The 26,414-nt window shown below is 35.8% G+C and overlaps 1 protein-coding gene across 1 annotated transcript in view; it reads left to right on the top strand.

Annotated features, from left to right (window-relative positions):
• The first annotated feature begins 8,611 nt into the window (after positions 1-8,611).
• The window catches only part of ZDHHC15 (zinc finger DHHC-type palmitoyltransferase 15), a 129,349-nt gene continuing 111,546 nt past the window's right edge, over positions 8,612-26,414 (top strand). Inside the window, exons 1-2 of the mRNA XM_061178466.1 lie at positions 8,612-8,908; positions 19,120-19,146. Coding sequence (XP_061034449.1) covers positions 8,773-8,908; positions 19,120-19,146 — 163 coding nt within the window. The 5' untranslated portion in view covers positions 8,612-8,772. The remainder of the gene's footprint in view (positions 8,909-19,119; positions 19,147-26,414) is intronic.

The raw sequence follows: 26,414 nt of genomic DNA, 5'->3' as shown, positions 1-26,414 counted from the left end.
CTAATGTCTATAGCAGCACTATTTACAATAGCCAAGCCATGGAAGCAACCTAAATGTCCATCGACAGAGGAATGGATAAAGAAGATGTGGTACATATATACAGTGGAATATTATTCAGCCATAAAAAAGAATGAAATAATGCCATTTGCAGCAACATGGATGGACCTAGAGATGATCATACTAAGTGAAGTAAGTTAGACAGAGAAAGACAAATATCATATGATATCACTTATATGTAGAATCTAAAAACAATAATAGAAATTATCGACAGATGAATGGATAAAGAAGATGTGGCACATATATACAATGGAATATTACTCAGCCATAAAAAGAAACGAAATTATTTGTAGTGAGGTGGATGGACCTAGAGTCTGTCATACAGAGTGAAGTAAGTCAGAAAGAGAAAAACAAATACCGTATGCTAACATATATATATGGAATCTAAAAAAAAAATGGTCCTGATGAACCTAGGGGCAGGACAGGAATAAAGATGCAGACGTAGAGAATGGACTTGAGGACACGGGGAGGTGGAAGGGTAAGCTGGGACGCAGTGAGACAGTGGCATTGACATATATACACTGCCAAATGTAAAATAGATAGCTAGTGGGAAGCAGCTGCATCACACAGGGAGATCAGCTCGGTGCTTTGTGACCACCTAGAGGGGTGGGATAGGGATGGTGGGAGGGAGAAAGTTCTAATTTCATTATTTTACATGTATCTGTCCAGTTTTCCCAGCACCACTTATTGAGGAGTCTGTCATTTCTCCACTGTATATTCTTGTCTCCTTTGTTGTAGGTTATTTGTCCATAAGTGTATGGGTTTATTTCTGGGTTCTCTCTTCTGTTACATTGATTCATGTGTTTGTTTTTGTGCCAGTACCATACTGTTTTGATTACTGTAGCTTTGTAGTATAGTTTGAAGTCAGGAAGTCTGATTCCTCTAGTTCTGTTCCTCTTTCTCAAGATTGTTTTGGCTATTTGGGGTCTTTTGTGTTTCCAAACAAACTTTTAAATTATTTGTACTAGTGTTGTGAAAAATGCCATTGTACCTTGATAGGGATTGCATTGAATCTGTATTGCTTTGGGTAGTATGGTCATTTTAACAATATTAATTCTTCCAATCCAAGAACACAGTATTCTTTCCATCTGTTTTTGTCATCTTTAATTTCTTTCATCAGTGTCTTATAGTTTTCAGAGTATGGACATTTTACCTCCTTAGATAGGTTTATGCCTAGGTATCTTTTTTTTTTTTTTTTGATGTGATGGTAAAAATAGAACTACCATATGACCCAGCAATTCCACTACTGGATACATATCTGATAAAACCTAAAACACTAATTCAAAAAGATACATGCAACCCAGTGTTCATAACAGCATTATTTACAATTACCAAGATATGAAGCAACCTAATGGATAAAGAAGATGTGGTACATATATACAATGGAATTTTACTCAGCCATAAAAAAAAGCCAAACAAAATAATGCCATTTGCAGCAACAAGGATCCACCTAGAGATTGTCATACTGAGTGAAGTAAGTCAAATATCACATGGTATTGCTTATATGTGAATTTTTAAAAAGGGTACAAATGAACTTATCTACAAAACAGAAATAGATTTACAGATGTAGAAAACAAACTTAAGGTTATCGGGGGTAAGGTGGAGAGGAATAAATTGGGAGATTGGGATTGACATATACACACTACTGTATGTAAAATAGATAACTAATGAGGACCTACTGTATAGCACAGGGAACACTACTCAATACTCTGTAATGGCCTATATGGGAAAAGAATCTAAAGAAGAGTGGCTATATGTATATGTATAACTGATTCACTTTGCTGTACACCTGAAACTAACACAACATTGTAAATCAACTATACTCCAATAAAAATTTTTTAAAAAGATGTGGTATATCTGTATATGTGTATATGTGGTATATGTGTGTGTGTGTGTGTGTGTGTGTGTGTGTGTGTATACACAATGGAATACTGCTCAGCCATAAAAAGAACGGAATTTTGCCATTTGCAACAACATGGATGGACTTGGAGTGTGTTATGCTAAATGAATTATTCCAACAAAGACAAATACTGTATGTTGTAACTTGTATGTGTAATCTAAACAATAAGTGAATAAATATAACGAAAAAGAAGCTGACTCACAGGTATAGGGAACAAACTAGTGGTTACCAGAGGGGGAAGGAAGGGGTGGGGCAAGATATAGGTAGGGGATTAACAGGTACAAACTATTATGTATAAAGTAAATAAACTACAAGGATATATTGCATTGCACAGGGAATATAGCCAATATTTTATTTAAAAAATTAAAAAATAAATGAACCAAACAGAAATCCTGAATCTGAAGAATACAATGACAAAACCTAGAAAATTCAATACACAGCTTCAACAACAGACTCAATTATGCAGAAGTATTGGGTTGGCCAAAAAGTTCGTTAGGGTTTTTCCATAACATGTTATGGAAAAACCCTAACGAACTTTTTGACCAACCAATAATAACCAGAAAACTTGAAGGCAAGTCATTTGAAATAAGGCAATTAGAGGAAGAATTAGAATAAAGACTGAAAAAGAGTAAAGAAATCACACAGGACCTATGTGACACCATCAAGCATGCAAATATATACATTATGGGAGTCAAAGAAGGAGAAGAGAAAGAGAAAGGGATAGAAAGCTTAGTCAAGGAAATAATGGCTGAATATTTCCCAAATCTTGGGGTGGATATGGACATCCGGACTCATGAAACCAAATATCCCCAAGCAAGATCAAACAAAAGAAGATTTCCCCAAGGCACATGATAATCAAATTGTAAAATGTCTAAAACAAAGAGAATTTTGAAGCAGCAAGAGAAATGCAATGTGTGACATACAAGGCAACCCCCATAAGGCTTTCAGTGGATTTCTCTGCAGAAACCTTGCAGGACAGGAAGAAGTCAGATGATACGTTCAAACTGTTCAAAGAAAAACATGCCAACTAGGAATACTATTCCAAGAAAAGCTGTCATTCAGAAATGAAGGAAAGATAATTGCATTCCCAGAAAAACTAGAGCTGAGGAAGATAATCACTATTAGATCTGACTCATGAGAAATGCTAAAGGGAGTTCTTCAACTTGAAAGGAAGCTAAGATACAGCATGAAAACATATGAAAATATAAAACTCAGTGGTAAAGGCAAATATATAGTCAAATTCAGAACACTCTAATACTGTAATGGTGGTATGTAAATCACTGAACTCTAGAATAAAATTTAAAATATAAAAGTATTAAAAGTAAATGCAGCTATAATAATTTGTTAATGGATACACAATATAAAAAAGATGTGAAAGGTCATAACAGTAGCATAAAATGTGGGGAAGTGTAAAAGTATTTTTTCAAATGACTGAAGTTAAGTTCTTATTAGCTTAAAACAGAATGTTATAATTATGTATTTTGTAAGCTTCACAGTAACCTCACATGCAAAAAAAAAACCCTCTAGTGCACACACAAATGATAAAGATAAATGAATCAATGCATACCACTGGAATAATTAACAAATCAAAAGGGACATAGCAAGAGAGGAAAAAGGAACAAATAAACTAAAGAAACAGTCAGAAAATAATAAACAAATTGGCAACAATAAGTACTTATCTGTCAATAATTACTTTAAAAATAAATGGATTAAGTTCTCCTATCAAAAGTCACAGAGTGGCTGAATGGATTAAAAAAAAAAGATCCAACAATGTGCTGCCTACAAGAGATTCACTTAAGCTTTAAGGACAAGTGAAGGGATAGAAAAAGATATTCCATGCAAATAGTAATGAAAAGAGAGTAGAAGTGGCTATACTTAAATTAAACAAAATAGACTTTCATTCAAAATCTGCCACAGTAGACAAAAGTCACTATATAATGATAATGTAGTCAATTCATCAAGAGGATATAACAATTATAAACGCAGTCAACACTGGAGCACTTAAATATATTAAGGAACTATTAATCGAACTGAATGGAGAAATAGACAGCAATATAATGATAGCAGGGGACTTCAATAATCCACCTTAGGGAACTAGAACAAACTAAGACCAAGTTAGCAGAAGGCAGAAATTAATGAAAATTAGAACAGAAATAAATTAAGTAGAGACTGGAAAGACAATAGAAAAGATCATAGAAACTAAGAGTTGGTTCTTTGAAAAGACAAAGAAAATTGAAAAATTTTAGCTATACTGACTAAGAAAAAAGATAAATAAAATTTTAAATGAAAGAGAAGACATTTTAACTGATACCAAGAAATAAAAAGGATAATAAGAGACTTTAATGAACAATTATATACCAACAAATAGAATGACCTAGAAGAAATGGATAAATTCCTAGAAATATATAACCTACCAAGACTGAATCATGAAGAAATAGAAAATCTGAACTGACCAATAATAAGAATTTTGAATCAGTAATCAAAAATTTCCCAAAAAATAAAAGTCCAGGGCCAGGTGGTTTCACTGGTGAATTCCAACAAACATTTAAAAAAGAATTAATGCTAATCCTTCTCAAACTCGTCCCAAAAAATTAAACAGGAAGAAACACTTCCAACTCATTTTATGAAGCCAGCATTACTCTGAAACCAAAGCCAAACAAGGACACTAAAATAAGGAAAACCACAGGACCATATCCCTGATGAACAAAAGTCTTCAACAATATACCAGCAAACCAAATTCAATAGCACATGAAAAGGATCATATACCATGATCAAATCAGATTTATCCCTGGGATGCAAGAATGGTTCAACATATGCAATTAATAAATGTGACACATCATATTAACAGAATGAAGAATAAAAATCGTAAGACCATCTCAATAAAAACAGAAAAAGCATTTGACAAAATTCAACATCCTTTCATGATTTAAAACTCTCAACAAATTAAGTATAGAAAAAAGGTCCCTCAACTTAATAAAGGTAATATACAACAAGCCCACACCTAACATCATACTCAGTGGTGAAAATCTGAAAGCTTTTCCTTTAAGATAAGAAACAAGACAAGGACACCCACTCTCACCACTTCTTCTCAACATAGACTGAAGTCCTAGCTAGACAGAGTAGGCAAGGAAAAGAAATAAAAGGCATCCAAACCAGAAGGGAAGAAGTAAAATTATCTTTGTTAGCAGATGACATGATCTTATATGTAGAAAACCCTAAAGATTCCACCAAAAGCCTGCCAGATCTAATAAATGAATTTAGTGAAACTGCAGGATACAAACTCAACAAAAATCAGTTACATCTTTATATGGTTATAGCAAACTATCTGAAAGGGAAATTAAGAAAACAATCCCTTTTACAATAGCACAAAAAAGAAAAAATACTTAGAAATAAATTTAACTGAGGAGATGAAAAAATCTGTACACTGAAAACTTTAGGACATTGGTAAAAGAAATTGAAGAAGATACAAATAAATAGAAAGATATCCTATGGTCATGGACTGGAAAAATTAATATTGTTAAAATGTCCATACTACACAAAGTGATCTACAGACTCAATGCAATCTCTGTCAAAATTTGAGTGGTATTTTTCATAAAAGTAGAAAAAACTATTGCAAAATGTATATGGAATCACAAAAGACTGACTAGCCAAAGCAATCTTGAGCAAGAACAAAGCTGGAGGCATCACACTTCCTGATTTTAAATTCTATTACAAAACTATTGTCATCAAAACAGTATGGTACTGGCATAAAAACAGGCACATAGTCCAGTGGAACAGAGTAGACTCTAGAAATAAACCCACATATAGGCAGTCTACTAATTTTTGACAAGAGTGGATACACAATGAACACACAATGGGAAAATGATAGTCTCTTTAATAAATGGTTCTGGGAAATCTGGATATCCACATGCAAAAGAATGAAATTGGACACTTATCTTACATCATACACAAAAATCAACTCAAAATGGATTAAAGACTTAAACGTACAACCTGAAACTGTAAAACTCCTAGAAGAAAACATAGGGAAAACGCTCTTTGACATTAGTCTTGGCAATGATTTTCAGGATATGACACCAAAAGCAAATGCAACAAAAGCAAAAATAAACATGTGGAATTATATCAAACTAAAAAGCTTTTGCACAGCAAACAATCAACAAAATGAAACAGCAACCCATAGAATGGGAAAAAAATATTTGCAAACCATATTTCTGATAAGGGGTTTATCTCCAGAATATATAAGGAGCTTATATAATTAATTAAATAGCAAAAAATACCCTCATTTTAAAATGGACAAAGAACCTGAATAGTCATTTTTCCAAGGAAGACATACAGATTGCCAACAGGTATGTGAAAAGGTGCTCAACATCACTAATTATCAGGGAAATGATAATCAAAACCACAATGATATATCACCTCACACCTGTTAAATGGTTATCATCAAAAAGATGAGATAACAAGTGTTGGTGAGGGTGTGGAGAGAAAAGGAGCCCTTGTGCATTGTTGGTGGAAATGTAAACTTGTTCATCCACTATGGAGAACAGTATGGAGGTTCCTCAAAAAATTAAATATAGAACAACCATATGTTTCAGCAATCCCACTTCTGGGTATATATCCAAAGGAAATAAAAAAGGTTACTGAGGAAACATATGTTCTCCCATGTTTATTGCAGCATTATTCACAATAGCTAATGTACATATAAAATGCTATTCAGCCGTGAGAAAAAAGGAATTTCTGCCATTTGCAACAACATGGATGGATCTTGAGGACATTATGTTAAGTAAGTCAGACAGAGAAAGACAAATACTGTATGATATCTCTTACATGTGGAATCTAAAAAGAAAAAAAAAACAGATATCGTTACCAGGAGCTGTGGCGGGGCGGGGGGGTGGCGGAATAAGAGGGAAGTTATTTAAGTGCACATACTTGCATTATGTGATGCGATAGAGGTGTTAGCTAAGGCTACAATGGCAATCATACTGCCAAGCAATATGTTGTACACATTAAATTTACACAATGTTGTATGTCAAATGTACCTCAATAAAAAATAATTGTCGAAAAATTGTAGCTATGTGAGGTGATGGATGTGTTAATTAGCTTGATTGTGGTAATCATTTCACAATGTATATGTATATCAAATCATCAAATATATATACTTTTATTTGTCAACTATATCTCAAAAAGGTGGAAAAATATCTAAGTATCCATGTCAGAACCTTAGGGTACAAATCATTAATAAGGCTATTAAAATAAATATTGTAACTGAAATGAGTCTGCATTTCATTACAACATTAATTTAGTAATATCAACCATGAATGTAACTTAATCTGAAAAGAAACAACAAAGTTCTTATATCAGTTCAGAAATTTACTCCATACATAACCATGAAAAAGAATAGAGAGCAACATGGGTCTCAACAAAATCACAAATTTCTTCATGTCATAGACCTTTGTAAATCTCTGAACAGTAGGTATCAAATCCATAAATGTCAAAAGTTTACTATACTTCTATCATTGTACTTATGTCATTGAACACCTATTGCTCTGATGAGAACATGAACTTCCTGGAGACAGGCCCCCTTTTTTCATTCTTTTTATACCAAAGTTGACTTAACACAATGCAACCACTCCAAGAATATTTGCTGAATTAAATTGCCTCCTAATTTGTGTCTCTGTTTCCAGGCCATCCTCCTCTACAAAATCCTGCCAGTTCTTTTACAAAAATACAATTCTGATAATGTCACTTTTATTGTCCTAAAATCTTTATTGGCTGTTCCTAATCTGCTTTACAAGATTATGTCCACATACCCTGGCAGGGCATTCTGTGCCCACAGCCTGTATTCCCAGTCTCACTCCCAGCCTTCCTCTTCACATACCGACCCTCTCCTCAAGCCATGCTAACTGTTCCTTGAACACTTTTGGATTTTCATTACTCTATGCCTTTGCAAATGCTGTTTCCTCTGTCTGAAAGTTCCTTCCCCCTCCATCTGCCCAGCAAACTCATTTATTATTAAAGCTCAGCTTAAATATCACTGCCTTGTAGCTTTCCCTGACCCCTCACAGAATTAGTATCTCCCCCATTTGCTTTTTTTGTACCAATATGTTTATTTATTCTTAAAATGGACTAAGCTGACTCAGGGGAAAGGGAAGAAGAGAAGGAAGGAGGGAGCGCCCTGCCAATGGACTTACCCAAGCAGCGACTGCGGCACTACGTGTTAAGCATATTGTTCAAGCAGCAGTCGGAGGATGGGGCTGGATGACCTTTAAGTCATTAGATGCTACAGTTCGCATCTTTCACATTGCGTGTCTGTGTGCTCGTGTGTGTGTGTGTGTGTGTGTGTGTGTGTGTGTGTGTGTGTGTAGTTGGGAGGGAGGGGACAAAGAGAGAGAAACAGAGACAGAGATCAGAGACGAGATGAGGCGGGACGCAGTGCGGTAAGAACAGATGGGCGGACCCAAATTTCTTCCGCTTTACAGTTTTGCAGAGGTCTAGCCCTGCATCTAGTGCTGTGGCAAGCGGGTGGGAGAGGAGGAAAGAGGAGGGACTGCACTCCCTCTGAGCGTGTCCAGCCTCGACTGCCTGACGGATCACTTTCCGCTCCAACACCGCCAGTTCCTCCTCGCCGTGACTCATGCCTATTGTGCCAGGCAGGGCGCACTCTGCCCTGCAGCCCCACAGGTGGTATCGACTAAGGGAGACTGTTCCCGCCAGGCTAGGCAGTGGAGCGCCGCACAGCGCGCCTTCCCGCCTCTCAGCTGCTGCCCCAGCAGTTCCGACCCAGCGCCAGCAGGCCTGCTCGGTCGATCTTCGAGCCGAAGATGCGGCGGGGCTGGAAGATGGCTCTGTCCGGGGGGCTACGGTGCTGCCGCCGTGTACTTTCCTGGGTGCCTGTGCTTGTTATCGTCCTCGTCGTGCTCTGGTCCTACTATGCCTACGTCTTTGAACTCTGCTTGGGTAAGTGGAGCTAGCACCTAAGATGGGGAAATTATGCTCCCCCTATGTTCTTAGCCCTCACACTGCGGTTTTCCTTTAGCTCCCTGGAGAGCTCCTGGTCTCCAACCTCTGGCTTCCCACAGTATTTCTTGCGGCCTGCCACGAGGGTCCCGCCATGTCACCATCGCTTCCTACCCAAGGTTTCTTACATTATTTCCTGGCCCTACCCACAAGAATTTACTGGCTTTTTCCACTGGGGCCCCCTTTTGTCATACAGGACAACCACTTGTGCCTTGTGCTCTGGTTCTGGGGGCTCCCATCCTACTGAGTTGAGGAAACAACATACCCTGTATACTTAAACTGTCCACTTACACTATGAATCCCACCAATTCACCCAACTAGAAGCCCCACATTTTCCCATTCCTTCCTACTAGGAATCCCAAAATATTTCCTGTACTCTCTTACTAGCTCGCCTTTATCCAACACTAGGATTCCTCCTTTTCCCGTGATCCTCTCAAGCCAGCTGAAGTGATTCACATTTTTCTGCCACTTGGGACCCCACAGTACACCTTGTTCTATCCCACTGTGGTCTCCCCTTTTCACAAAGTAATAAGCCCTCCATTCCTCTTTCCCTGTGGCTTCAACATTTTCTCATCTTCTCCAGCGGAATGGGAGTCCTACAATACATCCTGTCCTGTCTCCTCACGCAAGAGGCCCTGATTTTGTCACACTGGAGCTCCCTGTAGTCTCCTGCCTGCCTGCTTTGAAATGTTTTCACTCCTTCCCATTTGGGGCCCCACACTATTTTCTGAACCTCATACTAGTCACCCTGCTTTTATCACACTATGGTCCTGCTTTGTCCACTGTCTTCTCACACTAGAGTATCCTCATTACCCTCCCACAGGGGTTCCCACAGTATCCCCCACACCCCTTCCAAGGGCCATTACTTTTCTAATGATGATCTCCCCTTGCTATCTTTTTTGAAACCTACTCTCTACCTCCTGCAATACTCTTGCACTGTTAGCCACACATTTTGCCATCCTCTTCCTCTGGGTTCTTATTATTATCTTCACTTACTTTCCTCTAGGATTGCACTTGCCCCTTGTCTTCTCGAACTAGGGAAACGCCATCCTTTCCTACGGGGGTTTCTAGTATTTCCTGCCCCTTCCAATGGGAGCCTCATTTCTTGTTCCCTCTCTTTAGACCACCCTTTTATAAATCCGGGGTCTCTTCTTTGTACCCTGTCCTGTAACACCAGGGAGCATTTCATCCCCTACATATCTATAAAATGGTTCCCACAGTGTATCTTCTGCTTTCAAACTCAGAATTCCACAGTATTTCCGGACACAAATCTCAAGACCTTATCCCACTTGGATTACCCTCAGCCCCCTATCTTTATCACTAATGGCTTTATAGTGTTCTAATCAATTCACAGTGTAGTCTTCATGGTATATCCTGTCTCCTCACAAAAGAGCCTCTGCTTTTCTCATAGTGAGATCTCCCCTTGCCTCTCACATTGAAGAATCCCTATCTCTTCTCAAAGGAGATTCCACTCATAGTTATTGTGACTGCAGTACTAGAATCCCACTTCTAACACCCTTAAAACTGTGTTCTACAATGTTCCCTATTCATTCAGTGTGAGGTCCCAGTATATTTTCAGTCCCCTCACATTAAGACTCCTATTTGTCCTGTTGGACATCCCCTCACAGAACACTGGCCTGCACAGTGTTTTCTTAACATTTTACATCAGATACCATTATTTAAAAACCAGGAGGGTAAGGTAGCCTTGATTTCTAATTCTGGTTCCACCAGTGCATCCTGTCATCTTCACTTGACAATCTTTAACAAATGAGTGGCCTTGGTTTCAGAAAGGTTAGATCAAATTTTCCTAAACTCACATATTTAGTAAATAATATAGAATCAGATATCAAAGCTGCCTGATAACCAAAGCAACACGACCAAAACAACAGATTTGAGTTTCAGTATGACTCAAAAAGTAATATTAAGGACCTAACTTCTTTCTAGAAAGAGAACCTGATGTCTTTCTCCCTAATATCAGGTTAGAGCTGAAGTCAAAAGTGGTATTTTTGTCTTATAAATCTTAGAGTTTGGATTCTGCCACTTACTAATTAGGATACCTGATGCAACTTACCTAATCTCTCTCAACTTCAGTTGCCTCACATGCACTTTGCTTATATGGTTGTTCATTCATACCGCAAATACTTCCTTATTACCTACTATATGCCATTATAGCATTGTTATGAGATTTAGATAATATGGTGCATGAAAAGCATGCATCACAGTTGACAGCACATCATAAGAGCTCATTAAATAATAACTTGTTATTACTATTATTAATGAGGATATAAGGGATTCTGCTTGACTCAAGAAAATAAGAAGCTTAGACTTTAAACAAGGAGAAAAGTAACAGGATCCATTTTTTAAGGTACAATTCACATAACATAAAATTAACCATTTTAAAGCATTCAATTTAGTGACATTTAGTACATTCACAGTGTTATACAGCCATCACTAATATCTAGTTCCAAAACACTTTCATCACCCCAGAAGAAAACCTCATAGGCATTAGACAGTCACTCCCCATTAGTTCCTTCCCCTAGTCTCTACCAACCACTAATCTGTGTTCTGTCTCTATGGATTCTGGATGTTTCACATAAATGGTATCATACAGTATATCTCCTTTTGTGCCTGGCTTCTTTCAATTGGTGTAATGTTTTTGAGGTTTACTCACATTGTAGTATGTAACAATACTTTGTTTCTTTTTATGGCTGAATAATATCCCATTGTATACCACACTTTATCCATCTTATCCATTCATCCCTTGATGGTTGATGGACATTTGGGTTGTTTCCACTTTTTGTCTATTCTGAATAGTGCTGCTATAAACATTAATGTACAAGTATTTGTTTAAATACTTGTTTTCAACTCTTTTGTGTAAATACCAGGGAGAGGGGTGGTAAAGCTGGGCTGTATGTTAATTCTATGTTTAACTTTTTGAGGAACCTCCAAACTATTTTCTACAATGGCTGCACAATCTACATTTCTATCAGTAATGTTGGAGAGTTCCAATTTCTCCACATTCTCACCAAAACTTGTCATTTTCCTTTTTTTAATTATAGCCATCATAGTGGGTATGATGTGGTATCTCACTGTGATTTTGATTTGCATTTCCCTGATGACTAGTGATACTGAGCAACTTTTCATGTGTTTGTTGGCCATTTGTATATCTTCTTTAAAGAAGTGTCTATTCAAGTCCTTTGCACGTTTCTAATTGGGTTATTTATCTTTTTGTTGTTGAACTATAAGATTTCCTTATGTATTTTGGATACTCAACCCTTATCAGATAAATGATTCACAGATACTTTCTTCCATTCCGTGAATTGTCTTTTCACTTCCTTGATAGCATCATTTGATACACAAAGTTTTGAATTTTGATAAAGTTCAATTTATCTATATTTTTTACTTGTGGCCTATGCTTTTGGTATCATATCTAAGAACCCATTGCCAAATGCAAGGTCATAAAGATTTACCCCTGTGTTTTCTTCTAAGAGTTTTATAGTTTTATCTCTTACATTTAAGTCTTTGATCCATTTTGAGTTCATTTTTGTATATGGTGTGAGGGAGGAGTCCAGGTTCATTCTTTGCATATGGCTATGCAGTTGTGCTAGCATCGTTTATAGAAGAGACTATTCTTACCCCATTGAATAGCCGTGACATGATTGTCAAAAACCAGTTGACCATAGAGCTATGGATTTATTTCTGTACTCTTAATTCTGTACCGTTGATTCATTTGTCTATTCCTCTGCCAGTACCACACTTGTTTTGATTACCATACCTTTGTTTTAAATTTTGAAGTCAAGATGTGTGAGTCCTCCAACTTTATTTTTCTTTTATAAGACTGTTTTGGCTAGGGTCTCTTGCAATTCCATATGAGTTTTAGGATCAGCTTTTCCACTTCTGCAAAATGGTCATTGGAATTTTGATAAGGATTGTACTGAATCTGTGTATTGTTTTGAAGAGAATGCCATCTTAAAATCAAGTTTTCCAATCCATGCGCATGGGATGTCTCTTCATTTATTTAGTCTTCAGTCACTTTCAGCAGTGTTTTGGAATTTTAAGTGTATAAGTCCTGAGCCTCCTTGGTTAAATTTATTCCCGAGTATTTTTTTTTTGATGCTATTATAAATGGAATAGCTTTCTTAATTTCCTTTTCTGATTGTTCACTGCTAGTGTATTTAGAAATAAAACTGATATGGAGTGTTGATCTTGTGTTCTGCAACTTTGCTTGAATTTGTTCATTGGTTCTAAGAGGGGTTTTTTTTGGTGGATTCTTTAGAATTATTTATACCTAGAATCATATATGCAAATAAAAATAATTTTATTTCTTTTTTCCAATTTGGATGCTTTTTCCTTTTTCTTGCCTAGTTGCACTGGCTAGAACTGTCAGTACAATGTTGAATAGAATTGATGAAAATCGACATCCTGAGTTTATTTCTTAGCTGAGGGAGAAGATTTCAACCTTTCACCATTGAGTATACTGTTAGGTGTGGGTTTTCCGTAAATGCCCCTTATCAAGTTGAGGAACTTCTCTTCTATTTCTAGTTTCTTGAGCTTTTTTTTTTTCATGAAAGTGTGTGGAATATTGTCAAATGCTTTTCTAGCATCAATTGAGATGAATGTGTGGATTTTTTTCCTTCATTCTGTTAATGTAGTGTATTACATAATTGATTTTCATGTGTTGAATCACCCCTTACATTTCTTGGGTACATCTCACTTGATCATGATGTGTAATCCTCTAATATGCTGTTGAATTTGGTTTGCTAGTAATTGCTTGAGTAGTTTTGCATCTATATTCATAAGGGATGTATGTAGTTTTCTTTCCTTGTGATGTCTTTATCTGGCATGGGTGTCAGGACAATGCTGGCCTCATAGAATGAGTTAGGAAGTGTTCTCTTCAATTTTTTTTTTAACTTTTTGAAAATAATCTTTAATGAGAAACTTGAGCTTGCTTTCACAAACTTACTTTTTAATATCGGGTTTTATATTTGAAATGGCTGTACATAAATTGTAATCAAGATTTTAATAGTTAGCATTGGAACACATATGTTGTAGCAAATGGCAGAATAATGTCTTTTATTCCTTCCTCAGCTGGCAGAAACTTCCCCCTCACCACTAGCCAGAATTTATATAATTTGATCTATTTAAGTTGTTATTTAAGGGTAAGATGATTCTTTACTTAAATCCAGCAGCTTTTCTTTTTCTTTCATTGACAAATATAATATCTTATGATAATGTGAATGGATTTAGAATGAAATCAAATTTGATCATATTAGTTTTTCTAAATAATAATGAAGCTTTTCCTTAAGCCTACACAAATGTTCTGCTATTGGTTTTTAATTATTTTTAAGATTCATGTATTAGTCTTGATTATTATCACCAGTAAATCACATTAACCCCACTTATCCAAAGAACTGCATGAAAACATATAAATGTGGATGGACAAAGTTTATGAATTCTCTTCAATTTTTTGTAAGAGTTTGAAAAGGATTGGTGTTAATTCTTTAAATATTTGGTACAGTTTACCAGTGAAGCCATCTGGTCTTGGCTTTTTTCTTTGTTGGGAGGTTTTGATTACTGATTCAATCTTTTACTTGTTAAAAATATGCTCAGATTTTCTCTTTCTTCTTTTGTCAGTTTTGGTAGTTTCTGTGTTTCTAGGAATTTATCCATTTCATCTAGGTTATCCAGTTTGTTAGCATAAAATTGTTCCTACTATTCTATTATAATCCTTTCCATTTATGAATGTTCTCTATTAATATCTCCACTTTCATTTATGATATTAGTAATTTGAGTCTTCCTTTCTTTTTTCTTGTCCAGTCTAGTTAAAGGTTTGTAAATTTTGTTTTCTATTCAAGGTCCCAACTTTCAGTTTCCAGAGTTCTGCAAAAGTTGATTCTGACAGTTTCTGCCACTTCATTCATGGCTTTTAGGGAAGGACAAAAGCCTGGAATTCCCTACTCTGCCATTTTTGGTGATTAACAGTATCCATTTTGAGATTAAAATTAAAAGGTCCAGGAAATAATTCTACTGAGAAGCTAGAATTTTCTTCAAAGAGAGTCAGAAGAAATGAAAACTGATAAGGCAAAAAACCAGAAGGAACAGTTTCTAGATACCAAATTTCTATAGAAGTAAAAGCTATCCATTTAAGCCTATATGAATCATGGTATTCTTATATCTAAAATAGTTTTATAACTCATCCATATATGGAACAGTCAAAAGCATCACACCTGAGTAGTTAAGTATCATATGAAACATCTAAAATAATTCCAGTGATTCTTAAACCTGGCTGATAATCATAATCACCTGCTGAGTTTTTTGTAATACAGATTCCTACACCTCCACCCAGAGATGTGTTATATGAAGGGGGCCCTAGAATCTATATTTTTATCAGTTCCCTAGGTGGGTATTAAAATCATCTAGATTTGGGAATGGCTGCTGAAAAAGTAAATGAATGGCTAGTATGAGTAACTTTTTCAGAGGAGTAAATGAAGACTGGCATGATTAGTTTGCTTTCAACAAGCAGAACATAATGAGAAATGTATCTAGGTTCTCCATTTCAAATTCTATTCTCTCTCCTAACCTAAAGTATAAGAAACATCTACTGGAAAAAGTGAATATCAAATATATTCATTTTGACATTGAATACATTATTTTAAAACCATCCTATTTAACTTTGGGATCAATATCATAAATAATTTTTAAAATAAGACTTGTTTTGTCCCAAACTATTGTAAAACCTAACCTCACTGAACAGTTTACCTTTTTCAGAAAAATAATAAACAGCTAACAATAATTAAGTACCTATTATGTATCAGGCACCCAAGTACTTTACATGTATTTTATAATTTAGTTCCTATAACAACCTTATAACATAAATTAATTTATCCTCAGTTTACGGATGAAAAAACTGAGGCACAAAGAGATTAAATAATTAATCACAGAACAAGTAAGTGACAGAGCCAGAATAAGAATACATACCATATTCATCAGTGATGATTGCTAAACATCACTGCAATAAACTCCCTTCCCAAATGAGTCATCAATTAAAAGAGAACTTCATGCTGTAACTGAGCACTCATCTCACTAGACTCGTATTTTCAGCCTTCCCACTCTCCTTCCACAAGTCCTTTTGAGCTTCACTAATTTGGTAGCCATTAGCCATATGTGGCTATTAAAGACGTGAAATATGGCATCTGAATTGAGACACACTGGAAAACTTAAAATGTGCACCAGATTTCAAAAATTTAATGCAAAAAGAAGTATGCAAAATATATAGTTAATAATCTGTGTAGATAACATGTTGAAATGATATTTTTGATATATTGGATTAAATAAAATATATTATTAAAGTTAACTCCACTTTTTTATGATTATTTTTAACTTTAAAAAATGTTCCTACTAAAACATTTAAATTACATGGTTTGTATTATATTTCTCTTGGACAGCACCGTTGTAGAATTTCTTCCATGTCCTTGGACTAACATTGTTGACCATCCGCATATAGTCCCAAATTAGGTTTATTCTACCAATACCCTTCTGTGAATTCTAAACTGTGTCTGTTTAAAGGAAGTCATGATATATGCTTTCGTTTGAAACTAGTTGTCTTTGATGAAAAGCCCTTGCATATATTCTACCCTTCCATACCTTTTCTCCATACTTGGTTGCAAAGAATCAGTAAACAGGTAAAAGAAAAGAGGAGAGAGTAAAAAAAGCTATTTGATGATAACCCCAGTCACTTAACTTGCCGGTAGTGAGCTAAAATTTGAAGGAACAGAGCAGGTGTGTAATTACACATATCACCACATCACTCTATAATCATGCATGACAAATTACCCATAGTATGGCTAAGTGTACATTTCCCCAAGAGATTCATGATAAAGGATTCATTTTGGAAAAGTTTAGTCATTTTCATTTTAAATATGACTGAAGTATCTTAGTCTTTTCCTTTAATAACGCAAAAGGCAATATTAGAAAAATAAAGGAAAGGCAGAACTACCAAGATAAGTGCCACAATGTTTTAGAATAAAGACCACCTTTTTTTTTTTTCTCAGAAGTATGTAACTTCTAACAGGGAATTTTACAAGAAAATATTTTTCCCTTAGACTTATTGACTCCGTACAGATTTTAGGAGTGAAAAGACTTTAAAAGTCAAGTCCAATACCTAACTAATGTCTAAATGTCCTACAGGACATTTCCAAGTGTTTATAATGGAAAACTTACTCCTTCCCAATACTGCCAATCTCGCTGCTCATCGTTATCATCATCATCATCATCATCATCATCATTATCTTCTCTTTTATTGAACTGAAATGTGTTGACCTGCAGCTTTTACTCATTGATTCTATTTCTGCCCTCTGTTCTTGGATCATATAAACCAATCCCACTTGCACATGATGGTCCTAAAATTACTTAAAAACAGCTATCCCCCACCTAGAGACTTCACAGGTCCCCACTCATTTTTCTGTATATACATTCTCTCATTCCAATATCTGCAAAGCACTGGATGTTCTCCTTCCCTCACCCACAAATGCTGTAGCAAGTGGCCAAGCAAATGGGAGTTAGGATCTCCACTTTTTGTTTCGCAGTAATTGTTCATCGATAGAGGTAGAAGGAGATATACCAAACAGCAATTTGTCAGCTACTCTTTATTAATATTGTTCTCCAAGCAACTGTGCTCTCTCTAGTTCCATTTTAAAGAGATGTTATTAACCCAATTCAGGGCCTAGTGGTACTGATGTAGTCACACAACATGTATGTGCAAAATCATGAAGTCCCAGGTTGACCCATCAAGACTTCTTGTTTCCACTTCCATTTGTCAAAGTAGAGGATGTGCTTCTGTCAATCATTCTTAACCAGGATTCTCTAACTGAAAAGAAAAAAAAAGAAATTGGTATCAATCTCCAGGCCAGTGTATTAGAAAAAAGAGGACATCATCTGGTCGGATTTTTAGCACAGACAAAATGGAGCAGTTTTAACAAAGTCCATTCAAAAGATCATTACAAGGAACATTTTTTAAAGACTCAACAAAAATAGACCTGCAAATAAAGAGGAGAAGTTATGACTAATGAAGAACCTGAGGAAATAACCCCTAGAATATAGTCTCATTCTCTGTTTGGATTTTTCCCCTTTTCTGATCCTTAAGAGTTTAACAATGTGTATGAAAACCACTTTAATTTAATAGCTTCTCAAGATTGAGATCTATGCCTTATAATTTCACTTTGCCTTAGCACCTAGTACAGATGCACACAGATGTTGGTGGTGAGTAAAGACAGGTAGGCCCCATTTTGTACAAATGACATTCTGAACAGAAGTTACATATATATCACAGTAAGCCAACAAGGAATGATTGGAGAAGGTAGACATAATACATGGAAAAAGTCCTGGAGGCTGGAATATAGTCCCAACTCCACCACTAACTTGTTCTGTGACCTTGGGCAAATCGTATTATACTACTCTAGTCCATTTTTCCCATCTGTAAATGAGACAGATAAACCAGATAATTGCTAAAGTCCCTTCCAGTTCTAATATTCTATGAAATCTTCATTCAAACATAATAATTAATATTCATTAAGTACTTGCCTTGTGCTAGATACTATGCTAGACAGCATTTACATACATTAACTCCTCTACTTCTCAAGTAACCTTGTGAGGTAGGCAATGTTATGGAAGTTAAGGAACTTACCCAGGGTCACAAAATAGTGCAACTGGGCTTCTAACCCAGAAAATCTGACATCAGAGCTGGCATGCAACCTCTACACTATATTACCTCTAAATATACAAGAGAAACCTGGTTTTTAAAGATGTTCTACAGTGAATACTTTGGGGAAATGAATAGTCATCTCCTAATTTATCATCTTTTAAGTTCTTACTGCCATGTTATATAGCTTGAGTGTTTCCCATTTGTTGGCTTTTTTAAAGTCAGATTATCCTTGTATTTGTTGAACGAGTAGAAATTCTTACTCAAGGTTTAAAATGAAGGAAGGTAGCAAAAGATAGAATTTAATCATCCTTGCCTTCTGTTATGTTAGCAGGCTGGTGGTTTCCCAAAGTATCATTGAATAAATTACTGAAAATGATGCTATGGAAAAATGCATTAGAAAAATAATGTTTCTAAGTATCACTAATCTTGACCTTTCTCTCTCTTTTCACAGTGACTGTTTTGAGCCCAGCAGAAAAAGGTAAGCAGGTATTATAAATTGTTTTGGTCAGGACTGTATCCCTCTTTCTGTCTAAAAGTGAATTACATTAAAGCCTATAAATTGAGCAACTTTCCCAGGAATACACTGAGGTTAGTGGAAAGTTTAGGATAACGGTTTTTAGGAAGCTTACCCAGAGATAGAGCAGAACATATTTTAAGTAGCTCCTCTGGCTGTAGGACAGGAATTTGAAGTTACCAGGATTTATGATAGAAAAGGGCACCGGTAGCCACTCTGTTTGCCATACTAACCCTAGGCTTTCTCTTGGTTCATCACTATTGTGCTAGGTACCTTGCCTTTCTGCCCAATTCATTCCCTCTTCAAGGCATGGAGTAAGGGCCCCACAGCGGGGCTTTTAAGGGCTAAGTCCTTCACCATCACAGTTCCAATATATTTACTATACTACTCTTCACTCCTCACCACCATCTTGGCTTGATCTGCAATTTATACTACCATTCTAAACAGACTGAGGCATTCTTCATTAAAAAATGTGTAAGCTAAACATGTGTCTTAACAAACCTTTAGTTTCACATTATTTTATCAGGTATAACCATAAGTATTCATATAGCCACTTTTAATTCTCACTTCATGGGAATTGTTGTAATTCATTAACTACATAACTTTCATATTATGCTGTTTTAAAGCTGCTGTTTGCTATTACTTATTTAACAGAGGTGTTGGCTGTAGAGGCAATAGAGCAGAGTGGTGGGAAGATAGTAGAGCATTGTAGTTAAAAGTATGAGAACTGTCTAAATTCAAATCCTGGCTCCACTACTTCCTAGTAAATTATTTGACCTCCTTGTGCTCACTTTATTCATATGTAGAATAGAAATAATAATAATACCTATTTCATAGAGTTATTATGAAAATTTAATGAGGTATGCATGTAAAGCCCTTAGAACAGTGGTGAATAAAGCACATATTGATGACTCAATAAATGTTTGCTACTTTTGTTACAGCCTTAGAGCAAATCTTGAGTTGCCTCTTATTGTTATGGATGGTTCTTAAAGTCAGAGATCATTTTCTGTATACATATATAAATATTTATAAATAAATGTCATTTTCCACAATAACCTTTCAAGATAAGTTGGGTGGGGGCTTAGATGATGCTCCACCATAATAGGAATAATGACAATAATATTGTTATTATTATTGGAAACTACAACTTATTGTGCAGAGTACCCTGCTAAGTATTGTGTGTGTGTGTGTATGTGTATAATCTTTCAATATTTACGTCAACACAATGATGTAGACATTCTTATACCCATTTTATTGAGAAGGAAACTGAAGTTTAGAGAGGTTAAGTAACTTATCCCAGGTCATCTAGCTAGTAAGTGGTAGGGTGCAAACCCAGAACTACCTGACTTCAAAGTCCATGCCGTTAAGCAAACCTATGCTTGTTCTTTTTACTTTTCAGTCTACAACTCCCTCATTTGCTTAGTTGACCTCCTTACTCAGAAAATTGATGCTCAAATGATCATTTTTCTAGTGTCCAAAGTAGTATATTTTCATTTCTTGTGTGTTGTCAGTGAACTCAACCACACCAGTGTAGAGTGTCATTTGTAAGCCAAACTCAGTTCAAAGCCTTTCTAATAGCATCAATCCAGTTACCAGAATTTTAACTCTTTAGGAAACTGTTACCACAATGTATGATTTTAAGGTCCCACTGACTCTAGAATTCTGTAATTCCAAAGTACTTCTCTCCTGATAGCTCTTAAATTTATCAAACACTAAAAAAATAAGATTAGACTTTGCTTCTTTATTCTGAAGTGGGGTATAATGGGACAAAGCACAGGATTTAGGGACAGAAGATCTGGGTTGGAGTTCCAGCTCTATCATTTACTAGCTCTATGACCTTTGGTAAGTAACTCAACTTCTCTGAACTTCAATTTCTGTAAAATAAGGCTAGTTTAATAACATCTTACAGATTTACTGTAAGCTAGCAGGAGTAAAAGTATATAGGAGTAAAATATGCAGCATTAAACTGCTTTGTAAATGTTAAGTATTAACAATCTCATTGTAACATTTTTTTATATGTCAGGATTCTCAAGACAGTAGAATCCATAAACTAAAATTAGATTCAATTGTAGCCAGAAGTTTGAAAGTTAGACTTGAAAAGAGCTTCTGAACACTAGGGCAGGTTACTAGGAGATGCCATGAAAACTATTCAGAAGCTATCAGGCACCCAACTATCTGGCATGAATCAGTGAGCCTTGCCTAGAAGCAGACCAACAGGCCTAATGAGTATCTGAGATCAGTTCTAACCATGTGAATCTGTGACTTCTTTCAAATTATACTACACTATTAACTTAGAATACAGTACAACATATGACTGCCAGTAGGAACATTATTTGGCATAAGCAAAGAAAATATAAGGGACAAAGAAATGAAAGCCTCAAATCACGTAACCTTTTATTCATTATTCACAGCTTAGGAAAACCATAGTCAGACATACTGCAAAAGTTTTTCTATTTCTTGTCTGCTTAATGGTTCCTCTACTGGGTTGAAGAGTGTCCCTCCAAAATTCATGTCCACCCAAAACCTGTGAATGTGAATTTATTTAAAAATAGAATCTTTGCAGATGCAATCAAGTTAAGATGAGGTCACATTGGATTAGGGTGGACCCTATGGCTGGTGTCCTTATAAGAAGAGGGAAATTTGGATACACAGATACACACAGAGAGAAAACAGCCATGTGAAGACAGAAGCAGAGATTAGAGTTTTGTTGCCATAAAGGAACACCAAGGATTGCCAGAAATGGCCAGAAGCTAGGAAGAGGCAAGGAAGCATCCTCCCCTGGAGCCTTCAGAGAGAACATGGCCTTGCCTATACCTTAATTTCAGACTTCTTGCCTCCAAAACTGTAAGAGAATAAATTTATGTTGTTTTAAGCCACCCAGTTTGTGATAATTTGTTATGAAAGCCCTAGGAAACTAATACAGTTCCTGATAAATTTCAATCTCTAATGCACTGTTAAGTAGCAAATTAGCAGACTTTGGTGTCAGATGTACCAGGGATCAAAACTTGACTTTGCCACTTACTATATATATGACCTTGGGGAACTTAAGCTAAGTTTCACTTTCTTCCTCTGTAAAATGGGAATAACAATACCTACCTTTCATGGTTTAAAGCACTAAATGAGATGATGTATGTAAGTCTCTTGGCATAGTGCATGGCATATGATAAGTACAGAATAAGTAGTAATAGGTACTATTGTTATTAACATTGGAAAGGACCTAAAAGATCTTTCTTCTAAGAAGGATAACATATTTCAGGACTATAATTCCAACTACTACCCTTTTGTAAATATATTGTCAAAATCCTTGCACTCATATTTTGTAAGTAGAACAACTGAGACCCAAAGAAGTAAAATATTTTGAGCTAGTCATGCTGATTCTAGTGCACAGAAAGGACTAAAGCTCAGATCATCTGAACCACAGTCCAGAATATTATATATTATGCCACGCTTGATTATACAGGACTCAGAAATTCTTTAAGACATGAGTCCATCTGTTCTTCCATAGGCCGTACTAGAAAACAAAATATTTGCTTTCATAAGAGTGTTTTGCATGGATGATCTCATTCAGCATCTTACCATCTGTATTTTGAAGATCTTGAGTAGAAGGTCTTCCCTCCTCTACTCCTAAAGTGAGACTATGGGATGAACTAGAGGTTAAGAATTTGGTAGAGTCCAAGGATTGGTAAGGCTAAGGGATGAATTTAGAAATGAGATTAGACACAATCTGTCAGGCAATCCACATATAATCAAGAGTAATGTATTGACCACAGTTGTTCATCTTCAAAAAGGGCCATCAATCATTTTAAGCAAACGTTTAACTCATTATCTGAGAATTCATTTGTATTTTGAATGGTTTGCATACTAAATTCTCTAGTTTCCCATTTAAAGTTAAAAATGATTGTAATTATTTACCTTTTTAGAAATAGGTGCAATTCCTAAATAATAGAACTGTTATGGGCTGAATTGTGTCCCCTCAAAATTCATATGTTGAAATCCTAACCTCCAGTAACTTAGGATGTGACCATATTTGGAGATAGGGTCTTTAAAGAGGTAATTAAATGAAAATGAGGTCACTAGGGTGGGCCCTAATCAATATGACTGGTGTCCTTATAAAAAGAGATTAGGAAAAAGACACACACAGAGAGAAGACCATGTGAAGAGACAGGGAGAAGATCACCATCTACAAACCAAGAGGAGAGGCCTCAGAAGAAACAACCTTGTCGACACCTTGATCTTGGACTTCCAACCTCCAAAATTGTGAGAAAGAAAATTTCTGTTGTTTAAGCCACTTAGTCTGTAGTACTTTTCATGGCAGCCCTAGCAAACTAATAAAAGAACTTATTCAGGTTTCCATTTGAAAACTCTGCTTTGTGTCAGTTTTTTTTTATTATACTAACCTTAATTTATTGGTGATATATTAGACACCATAGGGTGAGAGGGCATTGGGAGGAAAAAGTTTGGGCCACAATATGATCTTTTATACTCACCTCCATACTGTATAGGGAATCTTCAATTTATTTTGTTGTTGTTCTTGTTTTCCTTTTTTTTTTTAGAAATTCACGTTCTTATTGATTGATTGATTGATTGATTGCTGTGTTGGGTCTTCGTTTCTGTGCGAGGGCTTTCTCTAGTTGTGGCAAGCGGGGACCACTCTTCATCGCATTGCGCGGGCCTCTCACTATCACGGCCTCTCTTGTTGCGGAGCACAGGCTCCAGACGCGCAGGCTCAGTAATTTGTGGCTCACGGGCCCAGTTGCTCCGTGGCATGTGGGATCTTCCCAGACCAGGGCTCGAACCCGTGTCCCCTGCATTGGCAGGCAGATTCTCAACCACTGCGCCACCAGGGAAGCCCCTCCTTTTTTTTTAATTACAGTATAGTTGATTTACAATATTATATTAGCGTCAGGTGTACAACAGAGTGATTCAAAATTTTTATAGATTATGCTCAGTTTATAGTTCAGTTATTCCCTGTGCTAGCTATACAATATATCCTTGTTGCTTATTTATTTTATACATAGTAGTTTGTGCCTCTTTATCCCCTACCCCTATCTTGCCCCTTCCCCCTTCCCTCTCCCCACTGGTAACCACTAGATTGTTCTCTATACCTGTGAGTCTGTTTCTTTTTTGCTATATTCACTAGTTTGTTTTATTTTTTAGATTCCACATATAAGTGATAACATACAGTATTTGTTTTTCTCTGTCTGACTTATTTCACTAAGCATAATACCCTCCAGGTCCATCCATGTTGTTGCAAATGGCAAAATTTCATTCTTTTTTATGGCTGAGTAGTATTCCATTGTGTATATATATATACACATATATATATATACCACATCTATATCTGTTCGTCTGTTGATGGATACTTAGGTTGCTTCCATATCTTGACTATTGTAAATAATGCTGCTATGAATATTGGGGTGCATGTATCTTTTTGAATTAGTGTTTTTGTTTTCTTAGGATATATACCGAGGAGTGGAATTGCCGAATCATATGGTAGTTCTATTTTTAGTTTTCTGAGAAACCTCCATACTGTTTTCCACAGTGGATGCACCAATTTACATTCCCACCAACAGTGTATGAGGGTTCCCTTTTCTCCACATCTTCACCAACATTTGTTATTTGTGTTCGTTTTGATGATAGCCATTCCGACAGTTGTGAGGTGACCTTATGGTTTTGATTTGAATTTCTCTGATGATTAACAATGTTGAACATCTTTTCATGTGCCTGTTGGCCATCTGTATTTCTTCTTTGAGAAAATGAATATTCAGGTCTTTTGCCTATTTTTTAATTGTTTGGTTTTTTGATATTGAGTTGTATGAGCTGTTTATGTATTTTGGATATTAACCCTTTATCATTTGCAAATATTTTCTCCCATTCAGTAGGTTGTCTTTTCATTTTGTTGATGGTTTCATTTGCTGTGCAAAGCTTATAATTTAAATTAGGTCCCATTTGTTTATTTTTGCTTTTGTTTCCTTTGCCTTAGGAGACAGATCCAAAAAAATATTACTATGATTTATGTCAGAGTGTTCTGCCTACATTCTCTTCTAGGAGTTTTATGGTTGCCAGTCACATTTAGGTGAGTTTATTCACCTAATTCATTTTGAGTTTATTTTTGTATATGGTGTGAGAAAATGTTCTAATTTCATTCTTTCACATGTAGCTGTCCAGCTGTCCTAGGCCCACTTATTAAAGAGACCGTCTTTTCTCCATTTTATATTCTTTTTTTATTGAAATATAGTTGATTTACAATGTTGTGTTAGTTTCAAGTGTACAGCAAAGAGATTCAGTTATACATATATATATATATACTTTTTTTTACATTCTCTTCCATTATAAGTTATTACAAGATATTTAGTATACTTCCCTGTGCTATACAGTAGGTCCTTGTTGGTTACCTATTTTATATATAGTAGTGTGTATATTTGAATCCCAAACTCTTAATTTATCCCTTCTACCCTTTCCCCTTTGGTAACCATAAGTTTGTTTTCTATGTCTGTGAGTCTATTTCTGTTTTGTAAATAAGTTCAAGTGTATCAGTTTTTTTAGATTCCACATATAAGCAATATCATATGATATTTGTCTGGCTTACTTCACTTAGTATGATAATCTCTAGGTCCATTCATGTTGCTGCAAATGGCATTATTTCATTCTTTTTTATGGCTGAGTATTCCATTGTGTATATATACCACATCTTCTTTATCCATTCATCTGTCGATGGACACTTAGGTTGCTTCCATGTCTTGGCTATTGTAAATAGTGCTGCTATGAACATTGGGGTGCATGTATCTTTTCGAATTAGAGTTTTCTCTGGATATATGCCCAGGAGTGAGATTGCAGGATCATATGGTATCTCTAATTTTAGTTTTTTTAAGAACCTCCATACTGTTCTCCATAGTGGCTGTACCAATTTACATTCCCACCAACAATGTAGGAGGGTTCCTTTTTCTCCACACCCTCTCTAACATTTATTTTTGTAAACTTTTTGATGATGGCCATTCTGACTGGTGTGTGATACCTCATTGTAGTTTTGATTTGCATTTCTCTAATTAGTGATGTTGAGCATCTTTTCATGTGCCTTTTGGCCATCTATATGACTTCTTTGGAGAAATATCTATTTAGATCTTCTGCCCGTTTTTTGATTGGGTTTTTTTTTATATTGAGCTTTATGAGCTGTGTCTATGCTTGGGGGATTAATCTCTTGTTGGTCGCATTGTTTGCAAATATTTTCTCTA

This window comes from Eubalaena glacialis, chromosome X, assembly GCF_028564815.1.
Source record: "Eubalaena glacialis isolate mEubGla1 chromosome X, mEubGla1.1.hap2.+ XY, whole genome shotgun sequence".
Lineage (NCBI taxonomy): Eukaryota > Metazoa > Chordata > Mammalia > Artiodactyla > Balaenidae > Eubalaena > Eubalaena glacialis.
Note: the sequence above shows the minus strand (reverse complement) of the source record. Positions and strands in the feature narration are given on the sequence as shown.